This window comes from Pipistrellus kuhlii, unplaced genomic scaffold, assembly GCF_014108245.1.
Source record: "Pipistrellus kuhlii isolate mPipKuh1 unplaced genomic scaffold, mPipKuh1.p scaffold_m20_p_4, whole genome shotgun sequence".
NCBI lineage: Eukaryota > Metazoa > Chordata > Mammalia > Chiroptera > Vespertilionidae > Pipistrellus > Pipistrellus kuhlii.
In genome coordinates this window covers 82,927,002-82,953,373 of record NW_023425540.1, presented here as the reverse complement: position 1 = coordinate 82,953,373, position 26,372 = coordinate 82,927,002, and the positions used below count along the sequence as shown (strand labels likewise).

Sequence of the window (26,372 nt, the reverse complement as noted above, 5' to 3'; positions counted from 1 at the left end):
CAGGGGCAGGGCCAGGGCCAGTCATCCAACTGCCTGCATTCCCCTTCCCCCCCACTGGCCCAGCCTCAATCAGCCCTCTTAGGGGCAGGCCGGCCTGACCCCACTCATTCACGAATTTGTGCACCAGGTCTCTAGTAAACAACAATACAAGAATAAACTATACTTGTTATACTTAAAATTGTCAACTTACTATATTATAGTGTTTATCCAGGTTCCTTCTCTTCACAGTGATTAGAAATGACCGCATAACATTTCATAAAATTGAGTTACTCCAATTATTTAACCTTTCTCCCATTGTAGGAAAAGAACGTAATTCCATTTAGGATGTTCTGGGATGAAATTGGCAAACATTTTCTGCAAAGGGCCAGATAGTAAATATTTTCTGCTTTGCAGGCCATCTGGTCTGTGTCCCAGCCACTCACCCCTTTGTTGTAGGATAAAAGCAGCAAATGGAAAAACATGGCTGTATTCCCATAAAACTTTATTTAGACAACAGGCAGCAGCTGGGTTTGGTTTGAGCTATAGTTTGCCGACCCCTGCTCTAGGACACTACTGGAAAAATCTGCACAACTATGACGCTATGCTTAGGCCGCCATTGTGGGAAAAACACTACTCTGGCAGTCCTGGCTTTCACTCCCTATAGAGCGAGGGCAATTCTCTGCCTCCTGATTCCCTGGTCAGAAGATGGAAATGAAAGTGAGAGATGCACATGGAGGCCTTGCTCAGTGCCTGGAAGATGGAAGGACTGGTGAAATAGTTACTTGTTCCTTTTCTCGTTTCCCCCACTCCTCCTCCGCAGCTTAGTTTCCCATGCATCGAGAGTATTTTGTAGCTTTTGGTATGCTCTGCCACACTGTTTTTCAAGAACTTACTACCCCAGGATATTGTTTACTGGTGGTGTGTACCTTTTCCTCCAGCACTGCAGAATTTCTTTTTAAATGTTTCTTGGCCAAATTAATAATTACTTAATGATCACATGTGGAGGTTAATTTTAAGTAAGAATATAATTTTTATTTCTTCAGCCCTGGGGGAAGATACACATTCTCTTCTAAGTGTTTGCCAACCACTACCATTTTAATGTTTTTCCTACAACAGAGATTGGCACACTAGGCTGGCTATCTATTTTGTAAATAAAACTTTGTTGGAACACAGTCCCATCCATTCTTTTACTCTTGTCTATGGCTACTTTTACACTATGATGGCCGAATTGAGTAGCTGTGACAGAGCTGTAATGGCTTGGAATCCTAAAATATTTACTGTTTAATCTTTACAGAAAATGTCTGTTGATCCTGCTCTAGAGTAAACTATTTGCTCATTTATAAACCTGCTGTTGACTCCGTCTTAGACATCACACATCCACTTGGATGGCCTGAGTCTCTCCTTTCTATTGTGTGGTCTTGGACAATCTGTCCTTTTATCCCGGCCCAGCTGGGCCACTTTCCTCCACAATCCTGGGAACCAGCGCCCTGACTTCGGGGAGTGTGATTGTTCATTTTATCTGTTCACATGCTTGTGCTGAGCAGACAAAACTGCTGCTTCCCTATGCAAGTTACACATGCGAGGCTGCTGCTGTGGCCTGGCTCGTCCCTGTCCCTCTGTTTAAAGCTCCTTGGGGAACCATGGAACGTCCCTTGGAGTCTTGATTCCATAATTGTTGATTTCCTTATGTTTGCAGAAGGCTTAGGAAATTTTGGACCGTTTGCCTAGGTGGCCCCAGTGTGAATCCAATTGGAGAAAGGTGTTATAATTAAGGTACCATTCTGGGTCCAGATCTCCTGATTGTCTAATCTATATTGTGGCCATCCTGTATTGCAATAGAAAATAAGCATTTGGGTCTAATTTTTTCTCATAAATTGAGGGCCTTAACAGCCTTTAAAAGGCAGGTGAATTTTTGGGAGGGGTTGAGATTGAGTTGATTGTAGGAGGGAGAGCCACATAGTGAGAGGGAGAAACCAAGGATGGTTGCTGCCCCCTTCCGTGTGTGGAGACCTATTCTAGAGGGTGTCCTCACCAGAAAAGCTTAGTTTCGGGACCCAGGGTCCCCTGGAGGCTAGGGGTAAATAGAAACATCCTTACTATTAATTGCCTGGTAAACTGCTGGTTGGACCCAGTGCTAGGATTCATGGCGAAATCCTAATGTGACACGACCAGCCTGTGAGTGCGCTCTCTCCCCTTAAACGCCAGAATTGACAATGCCGAGACTCACAGTTCCCCAAATACAATTCTACAGGGAGTTTTGGGCCAAGGCTTTGCGCAAATGTGTGGTTTTCCATAGTGTGCCCCAGTTGCTGGGACATTTGCTTGAAACCGGCGGGCTGCCTAATGCAAATGTGCCTGTTCCGAGCCTGGTGAGTCTGGTTTATCTTATCACTGGAGTCTTTTAGTGGCAGCCGCCCTAGTGGGTTATAAGTGGTTGACCTGTGCCCAGAAGTGGTGGCCTGGGGGGAGCTGAGAGTCTCGTTCCCTAGTGCCCTTTTCCAAAAAATGAAGTGACTCACCTGTTAGGAATCAGGAGGTCTGACCATCTGGCACTCCTGCCACTGCTTGGGAGTCCAGAAGGACTTGGTTGGTGCTGGATTCCAAGACTAAGAGTCTCTAGGGGTTGAGGAGGCAGCGAGGAGAGGCGTGGAAGCTTCTCTTACGGATATCCCTCACGGGCCACCAATGTGGAAGGTTAAAGTGGGTGGTGTGCCGGAAGGCTAAATAGCCATCAAGATGAAAGAAAATTGAATTTATTTAAGGAAAAGGGGATGGAAGATGGGGATGTCTAAAAGAAAGGCCTATGCAGAGAAAAAGGTGTTAGCCGGGGACAAGCTGTCATTGCCCATTGCTCCCTTACTTTCAAGTGTCATGCATTCCCCTACAGCAGTGGTGGGCAAACTCTTTAGTCAACAGAGCCAAATATCAACAGTACGATTGAAATTCCTTTTGAGAGTCAAATTTTTTAAACTTAAACTATATAGGTAGGTACATTGTTATTAACTTGATTAGGGTGCTCCTAAACTGGCCTTTGCTAAGGGCCAACCAAAGAGCTGCATGTGGCTGAGAGCCGCAGTTTGCCAGGCATATGCTGGGGAAGGAAGGGATACCCTGGGGGCAAGGTTCTTAAAAAAAATTTTTTTTTTAAATTGATTTTTTCCAGAGTGGAAGGGAGAGGGATAGAGAGCTAGAAACATCGATGAGAGAGAGAATCATAGACCAGATGCCTCCTGCACACCCCCTACCGGTACCATGCCTCTGACCGAAATCGAACCTTTCAGTCCACAGGCTGATGCTCTATCCACTGAGCCAAACTGGCCCCGGCATGGGGCCAAGGTTCTTGTTTTCCCAGTTTCGCCCCTTGATCCTCTCTGCTGTAGGCATTAGGCCAGAATGTGGTGTGGTTGGAAGGACGAGGAAGCACAGTTCAGGGAGCAGGTTATTGTGCCCATTGGGGATTCTCGGCAGGAGGGTTTCTCAGAGAAGGTGGCATTTGAGCCAGCCATTAGGAGGAGGAGGTTGGTTTGTCTTTGTTGGCCCTTCCCGAGGAAGCCCTTTTTCTGTCTGAAGTTGAACTGCCCAAGGTTACCTGGTTTTGTGGGGGTTGGAAGGCATGGGCTTTGGGTAAATGTTGGGTCTGTCACCTCTGAGCTGTTCGTTGGGCAAGTGATCAATATCTCCAAGCTCCGTTCCTTTATCCTGCACCCAGCTTACAGGTGAATATAAAGGTTTACTGTGTATCTCAGAATGGAAAATTGGTAGCAGATCTGGCCTCTGGGTATATTATGTTTGGTTAATGCAGAGTTGGCTGAAACACTTCCCTAAAAAGAGTATAATTAGGGGCTGTGGATGAAAGGGGCCATATGCTAACCTGACAAGCTCAGGGGAGGCCTGAATGGCGATCTGCAAACTCAAGGACCTAAAGTAACCAAAAAGGATGGCCTGAAATTAAACTTTAACTACAATAAAAGCAGTTATGGTGGGCAGTTATGTCCTAGTCCGGTATCTTCCCTGACAAGATCAACCTTTACCTGACAAGATCAAGCTGAACCTATCTGTCTTTTTGCATCTATGATAACATGCTCTTGAAATGTCAGGCTAACTTGTAACTTCCCTTTTCTGGATCCCTTGAGGCACAACCTAAGGTAATGTGCCCTAGGACAGATACCACAAATTCCTTCATTATCATGTTAATTGTTCCTGCACCCACCTAAGTCTGTGTCTATCTTTTTACTTTTTGTCCAATCCCAGGGGATTCCCTGTTTTGCTTTCTCCCGCCTCTATCACCAATGGATTTCATGTAACCCACTTATGTCTCTTTCCTTTGGCTGCAATGTATACATACAGATGTAACCCGCCATTCTCCGGAGTATTAGCTCAATTTGTTGAGGTTCTGCTTTCTCATATATGTCTACAGTTTGGCTCAGATAAACTCACAAAAATTCTTTACAGGTGTCAATGGTTTTTTTAATTAAAAAAAAACCCTGGAAGATGGAGCAATGCTGTACTGATGTTTCCGAGAAGTGCTGTCACCTAGAGCTGAGTAGCAGCTGCCATCTCTACAGGGGCATCTGTCTTGGTCCCGCAGTCTCTGCCTCCCCCTCCTTCCCTGCCACATCACTCATTTGCATTCTCCACCTGATCCACAGGACTGGAGGGGTTCCATTTTGGTCAGTACATGCATGCCTCTGGAATATGTCGGACAACCCTGTCTGCTACCCATTCACTCTGTTGTTCTTTCCATCTCTAAATTCGAAACAGGTTGGAAAACAATAGCACTGAACTCTCCATTGGGTGGAGAGCGCCGGGCATCCTAGATGCCTACAAATGAGACAGTACAAATTCTCCAGTGGTAAAAGGTGATGTGATGTACGTGACCCCTGCAAAGCTCTGAGATGGGGGTGTTGGTTATAGGGAGAGGGACGATGGCAATATGACTAAGGCCTGCCTGCTGGGGATGCAGAGTATGTAATTGTCTACTGCAGGGTGGCTGTTTAATCTGGAAAGGTAGATAGTTTCAATTTTTCTCCCTTCCCCCATTAGAAATGCTGGGCAGTGGTCTGCAAGCAGTGCTTGGGGTAAATCCAGCCCACGGCCTGCCTTTGTAAACAGCTCTGCCGATTCATTAATGTATTGTCTATGCTGCTTTTGAGATACAAGCGAAGAACTGAGTGGTTAGTGACTGACTGTATGAACCGCAAAGGCTAAAGGTATTTACTGCCTGGCCCTTTACAGCAGAAGTTTGCTGACTACTGTTCTGTAGTACATTAGAGGTGCATGTTTATTCAGTGAAAACTAGAAACAAATAATCTGAGATAGTGCACAACAAGTTTATGCAGTGAAAACCAGAAACAAATAATCTGAGATAGTGCACAACAAGTTAATGCAGGGCTTGATGAAAATGCCTTGTGAACTACAACATTGTAGGGTGCATTGAAAGAATCACGTAGTATCACTGAGTGCACCATGTGTTTGCTCTGTAATATCAATGATTCTCTATGAGTATTCACCTACACTTCCAGATGTTACGGCCACTGTGTAGATAATTCAGTGCAGGTGAAGGAGATGGGAGCACAATGGCATGGGCCAAACTTGGAACAGTAATGATGGCAGGGGTGGCTCTCAGAGGAAGCGCTGTGCTGGACAGGGCAGCAGAGAAAGGAATTGCAGTTGGAAGGACATGTGGAAACCAGGCACGGCTAATATTAAATTTGGGGGAGATAGTACAGTATCCTTGTATGCTGCAGGAATTTTGTAAATGAGGGGGGAAAAAGTAGACAGTGGGGAAAAGAGGGACAGTTGCTGGCAGTATGTCCTTGAGAAGATGAGAGGAGTTGTATTCAGAGCACAGTGGAGGTTTAAGTTATTTAGCCTTTCTGAGTCTCAGTCACATCACCTGTGGAATGGGATAATCAAACCTACTTTAGGGTAGAATTTTCTAATTGCCACTCTTGACATTTAGGCTAGATCAGTGGTCGGCAAACCGCGGCTCACGAGCCACATGTGGCTCTTTGGCCTGTTGAGTGTGGCTCTTCCACAAAATAACACGTGTGGGCGCGCACATACAGTGTGATTGAAACTTCATGGCCCATGTGCAGAAGTCAGTTTTCAACCTGGGCCAGTCTATTTTGAAGAAATGGCGTTAGAACACTCAAGGGGCCAAAGAGCCGCATGTGGCTCGAGAGCCCCGGTTTGCCGACCACTGGGCTGGATGATTCTCTGTGTGGGGCTCTCTTGTACAGTGTAAGGTGGTTAGCAGTATTCCTGGACTCTACCCACCAGATGCCAGTAGCATCCTCCAGTTGAGCCAAAAATGTCTCCAGATATTGCCTACTGTCCTTAGGGGGTGTGGAGAGTGACATCACCCTGATTGAGAATTGCTTACCTATACCCTTTCTTCAGTAGAATCCCTTAAAGTAAACCTCTTGAACTATCTGTATTTGAGTGTACCTGTTTCCTACTAGTAGCCTGACTGAGGCTGGAGTTAAGGACCTCCTAGTGTCAGACAGACTGTCCCCTCAGTATCATCAGAAATCTGAAAGGGAAGTGAGTGTGGGTCGCTTTTCTACTCGGTTGTTCAGGGTTGGGGCTGGGTACTATCTGGAGTTGCCTTGTTACACCCACCCTTTGGAGAATCCTACCCTAGGTGTTGCTTTTGCTTGGGGGTGGGATTGAAGAGGGTGGTACTCTGGGCCAATACCTACCTGCTGCAGATGTTTTTTATTGAAATTCACATAGCATAAAACTACTTATGGGTTTAATACAATTAAAGCAACTAACAATTGTTAAATTATAATTTTAAGAATTATAAAAATAATCATTTATAAGTGACCAGCTCAGTGGTATTTAGTACATACAACCACCACCTCTATAGTTCCAAAACATTATCATCACCCCAAAAGTAAACCCTGTGCCCATTAAACAGTTGCGTTCTGTCTGTATGGGTTTACTTTTTCTGGTCCTTCCCAGCATTTAAAACACATTTCCTCCTTTTTTAGTAAACCCCCGGCCCCTAACTGGATGGCAGTGTGGCTTGTGGAAAGAGCACTGGGCCGAGAGTCAGGCAGACCAGGGTTCAGCCTCCCGGGTAGCACTTCTTTGCTGCTTGACCTTGGGCAGAATTCCTGGCATGCAATGGGTCCCCAAAGAACGTTCGTTGCCTTTGTTTTCTCTTCTACCTTATAGTGCATTGCAAGGATTAGCCTTAGACCACAGAAATGCCTGGCTTCACTTCACTTCTGCTGTTGTATGGAGAGGCAGGGAAACCCCACAGTTTAAGTGTATGTGTGGCCTTGATCAAGCCACCTAACTCTTCTGTGATTGGAAACAATGGTATCTGGACCTCCAAGGATTAGAGAAGGGCTATGCATAGAGTGCCATTTGCTTGTTTTTCCCTCCCCAAATGCCATGGACCCTTTTCACATTTTTATCCCCCAGGGCAGTGGACACAGAAGCCTACACTGTATTGGTTTGCCTTTGCCTTGGAGAGAAGTTAGCCAGTTGAAAATAATTGTTAGAGCTGGAGATCTTAATGCCAATAACAACAATATCGTAGCTAACATGTATGAAGTGCTTGGTCTGTACTTAGCACTGTGGTAGGTGTACAGTAAGCAGCCACTATTGAGCAGACCTAGGAGGTGCAGAGAGTTTAAGTAACTTGCCCATGGTCATAGCTGGTGGCGTAGGATTTGAACCTGGGCTGTCCCATTCTTAACTCCCAGGGGCTTGTGGTAAAAATGAATGTAGAGGCCTAGGGATTCTAGACATTCCAGACCACAGGGATGCACCTGGACCAGGTGAGTGATTTTCATGTGCACATGTGATTTTGGGGGCCTCTGGCAGAATTTCTTTGGGTGGATTTATATATTTTATTTTCACTCTGATGAGGAATCTCACAAATTCAAAAGAATCCTGCTCTGGCTGTTGATGAAGGAAGGAAGCAGGAAAGTAGGCTTTTACAGAGAAGTCATTCCTGGCCTGGCAGTGAGGCTGTAGCTGCAGGTTGGTTACGGGGGTTGAGAGTGAGTGAGATTCAAAGGTGGCTGAGCCAGGAGCCAGTGGACTTGAAATTGAATCCCTCCTGGAGCACTTCCCCTGGGACTGGCCTTAGAAGAAGATCTTTCCCTTCTGAGCCTCAGTGCTCTGGTGAATGGAGCCACCTTTCCTTCCTTGTTAAGGACCAAAGGATGAAATGTCAGTTGCTTAATGGCTTAGACCACACTTGAGGCTCAGCAGGAGGGTATGGGTTTGAGACTGGAGAATTCTTCCTGGCCCTGGTAGGAGTGCTGTGTTCTCCTCTTTGTCTCTTGAAGAAGATAAAGAGAGTGGTGGCTTTGAGTCTCTGCCTGCCTGTTTCCAGCTGCAGAGCGAGGAGGGCATGAGCTCATGTAGAAACCATGCACAGGGAAGGGAAGTGGCTGTCCCTGTCACATGCAGCCTGGCTGGGATGAGGACTCATGATATCTTGTGACTTCCCACTAGTGCTTCTCCCACTGTCGGCTATGAGCCTCTCCAACATGTTGAGTGCTCCAAACGCCGCCTGTGCTCCCTCCACCCTATGAGACCCCTTCTCTTAATCCTCATTCACGGCTAAGATGGCCACAGGTGCCTATCTGAGGTCAGGGTTGTCTCACTCAAGTGCGCTTTTCTCCTGTAGAGAGATGGCAGCCAGGGCGGGGTGGTGGGCTGAGACCTGCACAACGTCAGGTTGTTTCTCTACAGAGAATGAGCTTTTCTTCCTGCCACAAGAGAGGCATTGATAAAAATTATAATCATGGCCCCACAACAACAACAAAAACTTAAAAAATTAAAAGAGCATTGCAAGGTAAGACAGGGCAGTCTGTTGACATCCAAGAAAAGCAGTGGTGGAAAGATACCTTAGAAAACATCTAGGATCATTGTGCGTGTCATTAAGGGTAGGTGCTAAATTCTTGCTATTCAGATGCTGGTCAGGAACCAGCATCAGCTTCACCTGGGAGCTGTGAGAAATGCAGAGCCCAGGCCCCACCTCAGACCTGCTGAATCTGAGCCTGGCTTTTCACAATACCCAGGGGGTTCATGTGCACAGGGCAGCTTGAGGATTGCTGCACTAAAAATGGATCCTAGTGAGATGATGGAGATTTTTATTTTCATTGTACATTTATGACAACAAACAAACAAACAAACAAAAAAACAGCGAAGGCATTTATTTTGGGGGGTGAGGGGACCTTCTCAGGTTTCCAGTTGGCATTGCCCCAGGGCAAGTGGGATTGTTGGGTGCAGTACTTAGGAAAAGGAAGAAAGCAAGCCTGACTTCCCTATTCTGGTGTTAGAGAAGAGTAGAAACTAAACCTTTTGCTGAACAGAGAACAGGACTTACTGATAGACACAGGTGTCAGGAGAGATGTTCCAGGGCCTTGGGTGGGTGGGGTCTCCGTCTTGAGTGACACTTCAGGATGGCCTCTTGTCCGGTGGGAATGATGTGTAGGCTGTCCTTCCTCAAAACCTCTTCCCATAAAATAACAGTGGCAACATTTGGGAATCATCTGTCTTACTGTGTCCACAGAGTATCTGGTTTTATCTCCAGGCCTGTGTTTTATCTCTAACTTGGGCATTTGAGGGGTGCGGTCTTGAGTCAAGGTCACAGTTCCACCAGTTAGTATCCGAACTTGAACAAAAACTGATCCCATTATCATGATCCACAAGACACTTTGTGATTGGCCCCTGCCCGCCTGTATGGCCTTTACTTCCCTTTTTTGCTTTCGTTACAGCAGACTTCCTTCTGGGCCTGGAAAGCCTGAAGCCAAGTGTGTTCCTGCCTTCTGGGCTCTACTCTGGATGTTTGCTCTGCCTGGAACCCATACCTTTCCATGGCTGCTCCTCTGCTTGCTCAATGTCACCTGGGCAGAGAGGCCTCCATGACTGCCGTGGCTAACATGGCCCTCTAGCTTCCTCCCTGTCTCATCAGCCCATTTGGTTTTTCTTGGTAGGACTCTAACATCATCTCATATATGTCTTTACTTAGGTTCTATTTGTTCATTCCTAATAGAATTTTTGCTCCTTGAGAAGATGGCTCTTTTATAGCATTTAACTCCTGTGTCCACAGCCCTTAGAATATTGCCTGGCACACAGTTGAAGGTAAATACATACTGAATGAGCCAATGCACAGTGGTTTGTCCTCTCTGAGCTCCATTTTCCCCATCTGTGGTATGGGGATCTAATACCTGGCGCGCAGGGTGGTTGTGAAAATTATGACATAATGAATGCAGAGTGTTCAGTTGAGTGCCTGGTATACAGGAAGTGCTCAATAAGGTTACAGTTGTTATCCACCTGGTGGCCCTGGGATGACTCAGATGAATCGCTGACCACGTCTGAGGCGATGCCCTGCTGGTGCTCCCTGGTGAAGCCCGAGTGGAGCTGCCCAGGGAAGAAGCAGCTTGGTGGCAGCTCAGGACCTGCGATGGGGAGCATCTGCTCCTGGAACTCTGACTCTGAGCCTCCTTTGAAACAGCTGCATTCTGTGTGAGGTGTATCATAACAGGCGGCGTGTCTCTGTTGGTTGGAGTCACTGGGTCTCCTGTGGAGGGTCAGATGCAGCTCTGACTATGTCCTGCCTGGGACTTGAGGAGTCCTTGCCCAGACCTCTCTGAGTGAAAGTTCCATGTGTGCCATATGTAACAGTTGTGAAAGCTTTTGGCTGCAAGTAACAGCCCAATGTGTTTTGAACAAAAGGAGGTCTTCGTTGTGTTAGAGTTAGTAGATTTCTAAAAAAATGACATCAAGGCTGGTGTCTTTGTGATTCTCTTAGTTTTTCCTCCAGGATTGTTGTTTAATGGCAGCAAGATGCTACTGGGCCCCACCCAGTGTGTTTATGATTAGCATAAAGGATGGAAGAAGGAAGGAAGCCATTAGTATCTTTTCTTTTATCAGAAAGGCGTAATTTTCTCAACCCTCCCAGTGCACTTCTGCTTACATCTCATTAGTAGAACTTCTTAAGGTCAGTCTATGAGAGGCCTGGGAAGGAGTAATTAGGTATTGCAGTGACTTGGGAAAAGGGTGCTGGAGATGATGGTGAAATCCACTAACAAGCAGTGCCTGCATATACTTGGAAATATATATATATTATATTTCCAGGTATATGTATATGTATGTATTTAAATATATTTTTATTGATATCTGAGAGGAAGTGAGAGGGAGAGAAAGACAGAAACATCAATGTTGAGAGAGAATCATTGACCAGCTGCCTCCTGCACTCCCCTTATTTGGGATCGAGCCCGTAACCTGGGCATGTGCCCTTGATTGGAATCAAATCCTGGACCCTTCAGTCTGCAGGCTGATGCTCTATCCATGAACCAAACCAGGTAGGGCAGGAAACCTATATTTTAAATTAACCATTGGTTCTCAACTGGGGATAATTTTGCTCCCCAGAAGCCATCTAGAGGCATTTTTAAAAAAGTTATATATATATATTGCTTTTTACAGAGAGAGGAAGTGAGAGGTATACATTGATCAACTGCCTCCTGCACGTCCCCTACTGGGGACTGAGCCTGCAACCCAGGCATGTTCCCTGACTGGGAATCGAACCGGCAACTTTTTCGGGCAGGAGGATGACACTCAACCTACTGAACCACACCAACCAGGGCTAGTGACGTTTTTGTTGCCACAACTAGGGTGTGCACGTGTGTACGTGTATGTGCATGTGCACACTAATGTATTTAGTGGGTTGAGGCCAGGGATGCTGCTAGTCACCCTACAATTCATAGGGTAGCCTTCACCATCTGGTCCACATGTCAGCAGTGCCAAGGTTGAGAAACCCAGAGTTAGACTGTTCTAGACACATTCTTCAAATTTGGGGACCATAGTTTAGATGCTTTCCCGGTTGCAGGGACCAAGAAATGGTGAAATTTCATTGTGATAATATAGATTATTGGGGCCAGTCTAGATTTTATTAAAGAGAAGGTTGATCCTAGTTGGGGATAGCTATATACTATATGTCAGAAAGACATAACTAATTAATCTTGTTGTATTTCAGGATCACAGAACAATGACATGAAAAGACAATTTCTGCTAGAGCGACTGCTGGATGCTGTGAAACAGGTAAGAGGAAAGCTCATGTTTGACCTTGAGATCTAGTAATAGTGTTAGAGAATTAATGGGGAAATCATTTCTGCCCTTATATGTAGACAGACTTACTCTCATGTTGTATCTGGGAACAGTGAGGCCAGTAGTTCCCCGCCGCTTCCCCCTTCCCCCCCCCCCCCCCCCCCCCCGAAAATGAGAAAGCAGGGAAGGCAATCAGAGGTAGGGACAGAGAGGTTCCTCTCTACGCCCTCTGGGGACCCCGTCATTCAGGGGTGTCCCTTAGAGTTGATGTGGGTTTCAACTCCTCTGGGTACGTACCAGCCATGGTGATTGGGTTAGGACTTTGTGAGCATGAAACAGAGACAAGGAGGAATGAACCATGCTCCGGATTGATGGTGTGGAACCTTCAGGTGGGCTCTACTCTGGTTTGTTGATGCTGCTTTTAAAAAAATATATTTTGTTCATTCATTCATTCATTCATTCATTTATTTATTTAAAAAAATATTTTATTGATTTTTTACAGATAGGAAGGGAGAGAGATAGAGAGCTAGAAACGTCGGTGAGAGAGAAACATCGACTAGCTGCCTCTTGCACACCCCCTACCAGGGGATGTGCCCACATCCAAGGTTCATCGAACCTGGGACCCTTCAGTCCGCAGCCTGACACTCTACTACTGAGCCACACCAGCTTCTGCCTGTTGATGCTATTTTGATGCCTGGTTTTTGGCTGGGTGGGAAGTGAGCTTTGACATGAGCTGGCTTAAGTTTGCTTATCTGCATATACCACATTCATCATTTATTGCACATTCAACATGTGCGGGGACCTCTGCTAAGTGCTTTACATTTAATCCTTCCAACCACCCGTGAGGTAGTTCCTACAATTATTTCCATTTTATGGCTAAAGAAACTGAAGCTCAGAAAGGCCGAATAACTTGTTTAAGGTATCACAGTTAATAAGTAGCAAGCAGAGCTAGGATCCAGTCCTGGGAATTCTGGTAGCTCACATTTCAGAAGGGATGACTGACAATCATATGCATGTAATCACAGTTTAGGGCACATGTGTCAAACACAAGGCCCGCGGGCCAAATCCGTCCCGCCAGGCCTTGCAATGTGGCCCGCACCGCGCTGTCATCACTGCACTCTGCTGCGTTTCCATCACAGTTTATGACTGTTCAGTAAACCATTCGGCCCGCGATTTAGGCTGGATTTTAGATTTTGGCCCCTTCTCTGATTGAGTTCGACACCCCTAGTTTAGGGAGATAGGAGATAAATACTTTAATAAAGATGTGTGTTACGTGTTGATTGTGTTAGGTGAGCTTGGGAGACTTCACCATCTGCCCAAACTTCAAGGTGTCCTGTTACAGTGCAAACAACACAGGCCCAGGTGTAGCTGAGTCAAAGGCCCGTTTCATTTCTTCCCAGCTGTGTGTGCTTGGGCAATTCATCTAGCCTCTCTGGGCATCCTTTGCTGTAATCTGCTCACTTATCTCCACAGGGCTGTTGAGCAAATTGTGTTTATTAAAGTAGGTAAAGGCCTGGCCAGCTCTTGGTCCACTGTAAATTCAGAGCACACATATTTGTTTTTTCTTTCTTTACTCCAGAAATGGAAAATAGGACAAGAAGCTACTAGCCAGTTTGGCTCCATGGATAGAGCATCGGCCTTCGGACTGAAGGGTCCTGAGTTTGACTCTGGTCAAGGGCACATGCCTGGGTTTTGGGCTTGATCCCCAGTAGGGAGCATGCAGGAGGCAACCCATTAACGATTCTCTCTCATCATTGATGTTTCTATCTCTCTCTCTCCCCCTTTCTCTCTGAACTCAATAAAAATATATTAAAAAAAATAAAATATGACAAGAAGATGTGGAGGCAAGTGGAACCACTTTAAGTGTAGTTAAACAGAAATAAATTGGAGCTTATGCCCAGATCTGCCATGATTGGTATTATTATTTGGGGGTAGCGAAAGTGTTGTATATGTATGCCTTTTAAACATCAACTTTATTGAGATATAATTTTCATACAGTAAGATAAACCAATTTTGAGCGCAAAGTTCTATAAGTTTTGACAAATGTATCATTGAAAAAAATATATAATAAGTTCAGGAATCTTGTAAGCCTGCTACCCACTCTTTAAAAGAGTGGATAGTAGTGATGGGTGCACAATATTGGGAATTGAATTGTACAACTAGAAATGGTTAAACTGGTAATTTTATGTTTTCTATATTTTACTGTAATTAAAAATAAAAGGAGAATAGTTTGCTTTTGTTTGTACCCACCCTGAGAAAATTGTCACTCAGCACAATCAGACGACTTCTTTAGAGTGTAAATTTTTTCTTTTTTATTCTCACCCAAGGATATGTTTTTATTGATTTTAGAGAGAGGAAAAGAAAGAGTGGGGGTGGGGGAATAACACTGATGTGAGAGAGACACATTGATCAATTGCCTCCTGTACATGCCTCGACCTGGGATTGAACCTGAAACCTAAGCATATGCCCGGACCAGGAACACACAATTGTGAGCACACAATTTTTTGGTGTATAGCACAACGCTCCAACCAACTGAGCCACCTGGCTAGGGCTGAAGTGTGGTTTATACTGTCATAATTTCCTAGCCATTCATAACAACCTTGGGCCCTGTCAAAAGGGACCCATCATTGCAGATTTGTGGAAGTTTTAATTATTGCCTACTAAGAGCCCTGTGTTATGGACAGCCAGCTGCTGACACACAAAATTTCCTAGATAATGTGCAGAAGTTGTGTGCTTCTGTTTTCCTCTTAGCATTGTTTTCCCACAAGGTTCACTCTGTACAGTGGAAGGGAGATAAGGACTTCCTTTTAGTGGTGGCTGGAAGGCTGGGTGTCCACTGTCTTATGTCTTGGGCTGACACCCCAGAGTTTCTGGCCCTGTGTCTCCGGCTGACCCTGAGGCCTGTGTGGACTGTTTTATGACAGTTAAGGGCCCCATCCCAACAGCTGATCTCAGCGCCTTCTTTTTCTGTTCAGTGCCAGATCCGCTTCGGAGGGAGAAAGGAAATCGCCTCGGATTCCGATAGCAGGTAAATATGTTGTTTCTACAACCATTTTCCTTTAAGAGCATAAAGGTGGCTAGAGGTGACCAGCTTCTGTGTTCGCCTCCGCAGCCAGTGAGTGAGTAAGTCTGGGTGGCCTGTAGCCCATCTGGGCAGTGACTGCTCTGACGTACTCCCAGCTTCCCACAATTCTCCTTCTTGGAATCTACTGAGGGAATTACTTGAAATACCTGCTGCATAAAGTTACTTGCAGGGAAATTTATATTTTTGAAAACTTGGAAATTTAAATGCTTGACAGTTGGGAAATGGTTAATAAAGTATAGTGTATCAGTAGAGTAGAATATTATGTAGCCATTAAATTGATGTCTGTGCAGAATTTTTAAACAATGTATTTTTATTGATTTTAGAGAGAAAAGGAGAGGGAGAGATAGAAGCATCAAGAATGAGAGAGAATTATTTTTAAAAATATATATTTTACTGATTTTTTTATAGAAAGGAAGGGAGAGGGATAGAGTTAGAAACATCAGTGAGAAAAACATCGATCAGCTGCCTCCTGCACACCCCCTACTGGGGATGTGCCTGCAACCAAAGTACATGCCCTTGACTGGAATCAAACCTGGGACCTTTCAGTCTGCAGGCCGATGCTCTATCCACTGAGCCAAACCATTAGGGCAAGAGAGAGAATTCTTGATCAGCTGCCTCCTGCACACTGCCTACTGGGGATTGAGCCCACAACCCAAGCATGTGCCTTTGACAGGAATTTAACTTAGGACCTTTCAGTCTACAGGCTGATGCTCTATTCATTGAGCCAAACCAGCCATGGCTGTGCAGAATTTTTTTAAAAGCAGAAAATGTATAGTATTAATAGAATTAAAAATGATATATTTAGTAAAAATAATGTGAGCAGGATGCAAAATTATTATATATGGATACAAAGTGATCCTCGTTATGTTAAACAACTCTGGCAAAAAATGTACCAACATGTGAACAGAGGAAATATTGGAAACCTTTATATTTCCTGATATTTTTAATATTTTTTTTAAAAAGGAGAGTCATTTACTTATTTTTAAAATTTATTTGTTGATTTTAGAAAGAGGGAGAGAAATAGAAACATCCCTTTGTTGCATTTATTTATGCATTCATTGTTTGTTTCTTATATGTGCCCTGACTGGAGATAGAACCCACAACCTTAGAGTATTGGAACAATACTCCATTTGACAACTGATCTAACCGGCCAGGATCTGTTTTTCATATTTTATACTGTGATTGTATTTCTTTTATAATTTAAGTAAATTCCTGAAAGTTCCCATTGACCTTCATGATCCAGGAAAGGCTGACATAATCACATAAATTTATAACATTTGGAGGCGACACAAAGGTTAGGGCAGCGAGAAGAGACATTTCCAGCATTTGCTGGAAAGGCTGTGTGAAGTCAACAGCGCTAACTCATGCCCTGCAGCGTGGAGAGGCAGGAGGCACCATCCTGCAAAGGAAGCGAAGGGAAGGGAACGCCTTGCTCAGTGCTCATCTCATCCTGGAGGCTTTCCACACCCCGCACTCTCTTATCCCGACCCACCCAGCTCCCGCTTCTCTGTCCTCTCACACCCTTGTTCTCTGTGACACTGAGAGAGCATCCTAATAGAGCCGTGGGGACCATTTGAAACTGGTGCAGATTTAAGATGGTACCCTGTCCCTTATAAACCTGTCCCTCTTTGTTTACCCCCATAACACGATGTGCTTTTCTATTCCCGTACCGTAACGTGTGGGCATGATGTTATTATGCTGTCTTGTTCACCGATGTAGTCGCAGTTCCTAGAAACATCTAGAAAGTGCTCAGTGAAGATGCGTGGTCTGGTTGAGTGTGTACATTGCATAGCACCATAGTGAAGTGTTTAAATAACTGCCACCACAAGCTTTGAGGGAAAGAGGGCAGCCTCTCCCTTTTTTTTTTTTTTTTTTTACTTCTCAGCGTTTTGTACAAACATTTTATGCCTGTCATGCGTTAGGTTCACAGTGTACGTTTGTGGCATTTAAATCATTAGGTATGGCTTCAGTTCTCCCGGCGGGCTGTTAGTGTGCCCTCGCAGGCTGGCACGAGAGTGCATGGGCTCTCAAGGCCGTGCTTTGAATCCCGGCTCCTCCTCTCTTCAGCTGTGTCCCTTGCCTTAACCTCCCTGAGCCCAAGAATTATGTCTGCTGTGATACTGTGATTTATAAGAATGACAGACATTTGTTCTTTGTCCCCATTTCTGGTACTGAGGTCCTAAATCTCCTGGGATTTTCAAAGTGATGATTTCCATAAAGGTGTCTTATTGCTCACCATAGTGACTTTTGGAAAGCACTGAAGATTAGGGACTGGTTTCCAGGAGAACCATATGATTAGAGGGTTGGAACTTCAGTCCCACACCCCTCTGGGGGGAGGGGAGAGGGAGTGGAGATTGAGTTCAGTTGTCAGTGGCTAGTGATTCAATCATTCATGCCCGTATGGTGAAGCCTCCATGAAAACCCAAGGACTGGTGTCCGAGAGCTCTGGGTGGGGAACACTTGGGTGCGGGGAGAGGGGTCCTCTCTGAGAGAGCTGGTAGCTCCAGTCCAGGCCCTTCCCACTCACTTCACTCTGTGTGCTTCTTCCATATGGCTGCTCCTTTCCTAATAAACTGGTGATCTATTAGTAAGTAAGATGTTTCTTCAAGTTCCAAGAGGCCCTCTAGCAAATTAATCAAACCCAAAGACGGGCTCATAGGTACCTCTGAGGTACATAGCTGGTCGGTCAGAAGTACACATAATAACCTGGAGTTGCATCTGTCGCCTGAAATCAGGGGCTGGTACAGTCTTGTAGAACTGAGGCCTTAACCCGTGGGACCTGACACTGTCTCCGGGTAGATGTGTCAGAATTGAGTTGAATTGTAGGATACCCAGTGATGTTGGAGAATTGCTTGGTGATATGGGGAAAACCTAAACATTGATATCTACTTAACCAGTTGTGAGGATTAAGTTACATGCTGTGTGTAAAATGCCAGAGTCATATAGGAGTGTTACTTTTATTCCATACTAGAGGCCCATGCATGAAATTCATGCACAGTAGGGTTCCTAGGCATGGCTGGCGATCAGGGCTGACTGGGATCTTCCGGCTGTGGACCAGGGCCTTCTTTCATTTCGTGCCACCCTCTGGTGGTCAGTGCATGTTATAGCAGCGATCGAACTCTGGTCTCCCGGTCCAGGGGACACTTTGCATATTAGCCTTTTATATATATAGATAAGGAGGCCTTTGCCCCTCAGGGAGTGAAGTCTGGCTGGGATAAATGTTACTCAGCTTGTGACCCCTATCCATGCAGGTAGTAGACCGCAAATAGGTGTAAGGGCAAAAGTGAATTAGCAAGCTTTGTTACTGTTCTTCTTTGTTGGTAAAGGAACAATTGAAGATAGATTTCTTTCCATGTAACTCTGGGCAGAGTCCTCAGTCTTTAGAAAATGAAACTTGTCCACATGTTTCTTCCCACATTGTGTCCTCCAGGAATCTAAGTCAGTGTGTCCACTAAGAAGATAGAAATAACTGGAAGAGGTTTTCCATGAAAGGCCAAGTGTTATCTTCAAATGCATTTCATATTTACTGCCTTAGGAAGAGTTTTAGGCAGGATGTGAGGTGTTGGCTAGAGAGCACAGCTGGTTGGATGGACAGCAGTGGGAACCTTTGAAAGAATGTCTGCCAGGGCTCAGTGGTAAAAAGCAACAGAAGTCTGTTACTGTTATGGATATTGTGACCCTAGGAGTTGATGGCAGGCCAGGTTTGGGAACAGGAAGGAGTCAGGCAGCTGTGGAAGGCTAGAAGCTGGAAATAAGAGTCCAGAAATGGTCTCCTAGAAGGAATGGTGACCCAATTAAGGCCACCATTGCTGAAGTGAACACCAGCTATTTTCTGACTCTCTCCTCCTGCTCAAGGTTGGCATTCCAGGAAGGAAGCACCTGATTGCTCAATCTCACGTCACTTGGCCACCTCTTGGCCACTGGCAGAAGGATCCGGCTGAAGGAGTGTCTTGGGACCCCGATGGCTTGTGTAGTGCAAAGATGTCTACTTGGGTTAACCATCCCATCAAGATAATGTCCAGAGAAGAAGAAATTAATCTTCAAAATGACATCCGGGTGCTGTTAGGAAGGTGGATAAATGCAGGGTGGCCAACATAACCAGCTGTTGTCCCCTGTTGCTGCTCTAACGGAATGATAATCTTTCTGTGACAGCCTTGTCTGGTTTAAAAATGCTGGTGTCTGTGTCATCAGTCTCATTTGATCCTCAAAAGAACCCAAGGAGAACGAGAAGGGGGTTCGTTTTCGACTTTCACAGGCAGACAGGTTTGGAGGCTGGTCACTGGTGCAGCATTTATTTGCCATTTCCTGGGCACATGCCCTGTTCGGTGGGTCGCATGGTTGGTAGGTAATAGAATAGGACTTCATGTCCCAGTGTGGTCCTTGCTCACTGACACTATATCCCCTTTTGTTTTTCTAGCAGAGTTCCTAGCAAGTACTTAATATTATTTTAAGTGTTAAAAAAGTCACTGTATTAAATGCCTTTCAGTTGCCTAGTGGCTCAGTTACTAGTATTTTCCTTTAAATTCTCTTTGTCTTACTGATATTGGGGGAGAGACTTGGTTTGGTGTTGATAATATTAAATTGAATTAGATGAAATTTCCAGTATTTGATTGTTTTGACCTATAAAAATAACAGCATCATACAGTTCAGAATTATAATAATCTCTAACAGCCCTTTCTCTTCAAGAAGAGTGTGTGGGTTCCAGGCTCAGTCTCCCTTTAGGGCTCTCTGGAGCCCATCATGTGAGCTTTCTGTTTGCAGTAGCAGTAGAGTTTTCCTTGTAAAACAGGTTTATGTGAAAAAAGTGTGTGAAATTCAAGACAAGTAACTAATACATATTCTGTTTGTGACTGGAGTTTGGGAAGAGTGCTGGTAGGACTGAAGCTGATGTTTGGTTTTTGGTCCTACGTAGTGCACATTATTTAGCTGCTAAAACCAAAATGCCAAGTGTGAGAGTGCAGGCCCTTGTGAGAGAAAGATTTGTTTGATCTTGCAGATTACGGGGCAAGATGCAACTGCCCTCACCTGAGTGTGAAACAACATTTGCATGAAGGGTAATGACAGGCAGGCCTAGCTTTTTCCTATCAGATTTTGTCCTTAGAAACCTCAGAGGAAGTGGCAGCATGCTCTGGGCTCCATGATGCATGTTTCTCTTTGCCCTTCCCTTCTTTTCCCCCACCTCTCTCCTCTCCTTCTTCTTCCCCTCCCCTCCCCTCTCTCTCTTCCCCTCACTTTTACCTCCCCTTCCACTTTCCTTCCCCCTCCCCTTCCCTCCCCTCCCATTCCTCTCCTTCTCTTCCTCCTCCCCTTTCCCCTTTCTTTCTCCCTCCCTTTCCCCTCCCCATTCCCTTCCCTTTCTCTTCCCTCTTCCCATCCTTTTTTAAATACTGACTCTTCACAAGTTTGGTGTCATCCTTGTGCAGGGGCCATGCTAATCTTTTCCCTGTCGTTCCAATTTTAGTGTATGTGCTTCCGAAGCGAGCACTCTCTTCGTCCTTCTCTGTTGGCATTGTTTTCTGCTGTTTCCTCCTCAGAACAAAGGCCCATTCTTGTGCTTCATTAAAATTACTCACATTCTGTCAGTCAGCCTTGGCCTGTGGAGAGGCTGTACCATATCTCTTGATATAACGGCCCAAGAACTTAGCAGGCCCTGGGTTTCCTCAAAGATTAGGTACTTATAGTTTCACAGAAGCATCTTCCTCCCACGTGGAATTACAGAATGTGATCTGGAAGTTTTCTTTTGGAATTATAAATAGCAACCCAAACTACAGGGCAGAAGAATGAGCGTGGACTTTAGAATGTAGACTGAATCCTGGCATTGCTGACCTGGTTCGTGTTGGACTGTGGGCAAGTTTCTGGCCTTTTTGTGCCTCAGGGTCCTCATCCGTAAGCAGGGATAGTAATACTAACGTTTACTTCATATTGCTGCTCTGAGTTAGTTCACGTTGGAACAGGGCCTGGCAGCTAGTAAGTTCCAGCTATTGTTATAGTCATCAGAGTTTTATGTCTTGACACTTGGCAAATAAATATTCTCTGCACGCTGGGTCTCTTTGCCATTATGGTTTGGGGGATGCATTTCAGAACATTTAGAAATTGTAAGTTTTTGTGACCCTTTCATTTTACTGTCAGAATAAATCAGAGGAGAGCATTTTTCTCCTTTACAAGCCTGCCAGGGAAGAGGGATTGTTTTGGTGATTTTTCTGTACCTGTTGAGGAATTAGGAACATTTTTGAACTTTTTAGAAGGAAATCAGCTGCCCTTTGCTGTTCCCTGATGTCATTCTTAGCTCAGTGTATTTGTTGGGAAACTTATGAAACCAGATAGCTTTTCCAGGCATTCCTTTGCCTGTGATAAATGTCTCTGGATCTTCATCATGTGATTTTTATCTTCAGTTGCTACAACTTCCTTTTTTTTTTTTTTAATTCTTTAAAAAAAAAATATTTTATTGATTTTTTTTTTACAGAGAGGAAAGGAGAGGGATAGAGAGCTAGAAACGCCATTGAGAGAGAAACATTGACCAGCTGCCTCCTGCTCACCCCCTACTGGGGATGTGCCTGCAACCAAGGTACATACCCTTGACCAGAATCGAACCTGGGACTTTTCAATCTGCAGACCAGCACTCTATCCACTGAGCCAAACTGGTTTTGGCACTACAATTTTCTTACCAGCCTATTATTAGTGTGAGGTGTTGACTAGATCAGCGTTTTTCAACCGCTGTTCCGCGGCATGTGCCGTAGGTGCAGACAAGACAAGAATTTTATAATTTTTCACTATTTTGTTTACTTAATATTTCATAATAAAGTAATTATAAAATACTTTCTTTGTGTTTATTTGATTCCTATTCAAGAGAATTACTTTATATATAGTCAATATAGGCACAGAGTTAAATTTTTTAACATTTTCTAATGGTGGTGTGCCTCGTGATTTTTTTCATGAAACAAGTGTGCCTTTGCCCAAAAAAGGTTGAAAAACACTGGACTAGATGTTCTGATTCTTCTTTGCCTGGTGGAAAATTCTGAGGTTCATTGATTAGATTCTTTATTCTCCACCCTGAGTACTTTATTTCCACTTCGAGACTCTGTAGTAGATGATTCTATACTGCATTTTCTTTTATTTTACTATATTGATCAAACAAATTGATTTTCCTTTTTAGGAAAAAGAGTATTTTTAGCAATTAGGTAACTCTAGGGCAGTGGTCGGCAAACTCATTAGTCAACACAGCCAAATGTCAACAGTACAACGATTAAAATTTCTTTTTAGAGCCAAGTTTTTTAAACTTAAACTTCTTCTAACGCCGCTTCTTCAAAATAGACTTGCCTTGGCCATGGTATTTTGTGGAAGAGCCACACTCAAGGGGCCAAAGAGCTGCATGTGGCTCTCGAGCCGCAGTTTGCTGACCATGGCTCTAGGGCATTTAGCAAGTCTGAGCACATTTCCAGTCCTGAATTTTAATTAATATTTATATTGTTTATATTGATAGTTGTTGAGAGCAGTGCTTGGCCCATTGAAAACAATATTTAAGCGCTGTCAGCACCACCCTGATAGTGGAGAGAGGCTGTGAGCATGAAGTATGAGCTTTGTTATCAGACAGACTTGTCTATTGCCCACATGGCCACAAACCACCGTTACCAGCTGTGTAATTTGGGACTTACTTCTCTAGACCTCTGTTGTACCATTGGAAAATCAGATGATGATCATGTTGCCTACTTCCTGGGGTTGTAGTGAGAATTAGATGTAATAATGTTTACTTGGCACACCCAGTAAGAACTTAATACTCAATATGTTTTCTCTCTGTGTCTAGACATAACCAGTGTTTTGGCTGATTTGGAAACCGAAGGCTAGAATGATTGCTCATGAGCTCCTCCATTCAACAGATAATTACTTATAGATCATTATGTTGGCATTGGGGATGCAAACTGGATGAGATGTTTGCTGTCTTCAAGGAACTCAAAATTGAGTCAGGGAAATAGACATGTAAATTGTGGGCAGTCCTGGTGGCCTGTAGTAATAATTCCACAGTCCAGATGTGAGAGGTGTGAATGGGGTCCTGAGTGGTCACATGGGCAGAACGGGCATTCCAGGCAGCAGGAATAGCAAATGCAGAGATGAGCAAGAAATCGGCGGGATCATAGGTGATGTGCCCTGTATGTTGAGGGATTGGCTGGAAAGTCATTATTAGATTCCTGTCATGGGAAAGTTTTGAACTTCATTCATTAGGGTATTCTTTATTTAAAAAAAATTCTTGAGGATATGTTTTATTGATTTTTTTTTCTTAGGGAGGAAGGGAGGGGAATGAGAGAGAGAGAGAGAGAGAGAGAGAGAGGGAAAGGGAGAGAGAAACATTAATTGATTGCTTCACAGGGATCAAACCCATTACCTAGGTATGTGCCCTGACCAGAATCAAACTCCCAGTTTCTCAGTCTGACCAACTGAGTCACCCAGCCAGGGCAGAGTACTATTTCTTTAATTATGGTTATTTGTATACTGTTTTCACAATTTTTTTTGCCATATCTGTATACTATCTCAGATTGGCTTGAGGTGGAATTTCAAGGATTTGTTTACTCTGGTCTTGCCATAATACCATCAGTAACTTCAAAGATTGATGGCTGGTTACAGTTTTATCTTTACACATTGAAATGATTAACACAAAATTTATTTATCTCTGTTCCCCCTAAAATCATGTCATGCACTGTATACACATAGCAAAGTGTGGTGTGGGTAAGTAAGAAACAAAGACAGATAAGGCCATGACTTTACATTTCAGGAGGCTAGCTTCTGTTGAGGAAGCCAGGGGGTTGAGCGGGGTGGGATGGGTCTAGGAGAGCAGCGAGAGGTGGCTGTGCAGTGGAAGTGGTTGTATTGGGGGAAGACACAGGACTGAGAAGCCTTAGGACTGAGCCTTGATAAGACTGAGTGGTGCTGGATGTGGCCAGAAATCAGGACAAGTGTCTGTTGTTTTGAACTTTTTTTTTTTTAAGCAAGATTTTGGTGTGGAGTTTTTTTCTCCTAGGCTATGGACTCCAGTCAAGCTTGGAGATATTGGCCAATAACTTAGTGTCACTTTTATGTGTCCTCATTTCCCATTTATTCACTCCTGCATCTACGACTCTTGCTTTTCTCTATGCTCTTTCCTCTTTGATTTACCAGTAGAACATTTATTTGATTTTTTTTTACATGCCTGTTGGCCGTCCTCTAACCTTTATACTTACAGTATCTTGAAAACTACTGCCTTGCGAATTTTCACTATTATCAAATTTATTTTTCTGTCTACTTTTTTTTTTTTTGGTCTTTTTATTCACTACCATATGTTCTTCTTCCTTCCTTTGGATAACTGAAGTTAATGATGAGGAATAGTTTTATTCCCCCCACCCCCCATGTTCTTATAGTCTCTTAAAAATAAAATATACATGTCTATACATACACAAATTTTATTGACCGTGTTTTATAAAACCTGAATTATGTATATAAATGTTCTGCATCTGTATTATTTCCCTTACCATTACCCTGTCCAAATCTTTCCAAGTTACAGTTCTAATAATTATTTTTAAAAGGCTGCATTATATTATACAATGCACATGTACGAACAGTTGCCTATGAAGTAATACTTTGTGTCCAATTTTTACTACTATAGACATTCTTGAGCATCTTTTCTTATATTTTGATTATTTTATTTCTTTAGCTTACATTTCCAGGTTGTTGGGTTGCTTTGTCAAAGAAAATATGTGTTTATTTTTATTAGTTGTGGTCAGGTATTTTTCTAAAAATTTCTACCAGCAGTGCAGGAGACTACCCTTTTTCTTTCTTGCTAAGGATAGTGTGGATGAAAGAAGACACATGCTAACCTGACAAGCTCAGGGGAGGCCTGTGTGGCAGTCTTGCAAACTCAGAGACCTAAAATAACCACAAAAGATGGTTTGAAAATTAAATATTTAACTACAAACAGGTTATAGTGGGTAGTCATGTACTAGGCCGATATTTTCCCAAAGATCAATTTAGATCTTTACTGAGCCCTTTTGCCTTTTAGCCTCTAAGATAACATATCTGTGAAATGTCTGGTTAACTTGTAACTTCCCTTTTTCTGGAGCCCCTGGGGCACAACTTAATGTGGTGGGTTCCAGGACAGATGCCTCAAATTCCTTTTTTATCATGTTAATTGTTCCTATACCCACCTAAGTATGTGTCATTTTACTTTTTATCCAATACCAGGGGTTTTTCACAGCTTTGCTTTCCTGCCTCCTTAATCCATCACCAATGAATTTCATGTAACCCACCTGTGTCCCTCCTTTGATTGCAATGTATATTGTATACATACAAATGTAACCCGCCATTCTTCGGAGCATTATCTCAATTCATTGAGGTTCTGCTTCCCGGCATATGTCCACAGTTTGGCTCAAATGAACTCACAAAATTCTTTACAGGCTTCAATGTTTTGTTTTTTTCCCCATTAACAATAGTTTTGAGTATTAGCTTGATGGGTAAAAAGTGTGGCTCACTGTTACTTTAATTTGCATTTCCTTGATTCTAATGAATTTCATTATCTTTTTTTAAAAAAGTTCTTTTCCTCCTTTTAATCCTCACTTGAAAATATTTTTTTCCATTAATTTTTAGAGAGAGTAGAAGGAAGTGGGGCTGGAAGGAGGGAGGGAGGAGAGAGAGAGAGAGAGAGAGAGAGAGAGAGAGAGAGAAACATCATTGTGACAGAGACACATCGATTGGTTGCCTTCCACATGCACCTCAATGAGGGGTGGGTATCGGTCTGGCAACCCAGGTATGTGCCATTGTCTGGGAATCAAACCCACAACTCTCTGACACTCTAACCACTGAGCAATGCTGGCCAGGGCTAGATCTGTAGTTTTAAAAATGATTGACCTAAATTACTTTCTTAGTATTGTGATACTTTCTTGGCCATTAGTAAGGTCTTTTCATATGTTTATTGGCCAACTACATATCCTTTCATGTTTGTTCATCTTCCTTAATTTATTTTATTTTTTGAGTTTCTTGTCTTTTTTCTTATCCATTTGTAGAAAGACCTTCATATACTATAACTATCAATTATTTTTCAGTTATATGTGCTGTCAATGTTTTCTCTGTGTCTGTCATTTATTGTTTTACTACATTTGTATTATCTTTTTATGTGTTTGTTTGTTAATCCTCACCCTAGGATATTTTCAATTGATTTTTAGAGAGAGTGGAAGAGAAGGGGAGAGAGGGAGAGAGAGAAACATTG

The 26,372-nt window shown here is 43.7% G+C and overlaps 1 protein-coding gene and 1 non-coding gene across 8 annotated transcripts in view; one reads left to right on the top strand and one right to left on the bottom strand.

Moving 5' to 3' along the window:
• The window catches only part of SNX29 (sorting nexin 29), a 413,174-nt gene that overhangs the window by 12,546 nt on the left and 374,256 nt on the right, over positions 1-26,372 (top strand). For 5 of the 7 annotated variants that reach the window (XM_036411104.2, XM_036411105.2, XM_045571684.1 and 2 more), the window contains 2 exons: positions 11,990-12,054; positions 15,036-15,088. In XM_036411104.2, the coding sequence (XP_036266997.1) occupies positions 11,990-12,054; positions 15,036-15,088 (118 nt within the window). Of the gene's footprint in view, positions 1-11,987; positions 12,055-15,035; positions 15,089-26,372 lie in introns of those variants that run through there. The other 2 variants (XM_036411108.2, XM_036411109.2) reach the window with 2 other exon arrangements.
• LOC118703966 lies at positions 20,525-20,630 on the bottom strand. Its single transcript, XR_004983207.1, has one exon. It is a non-coding gene; the product is annotated as a U6 spliceosomal RNA (small nuclear RNA).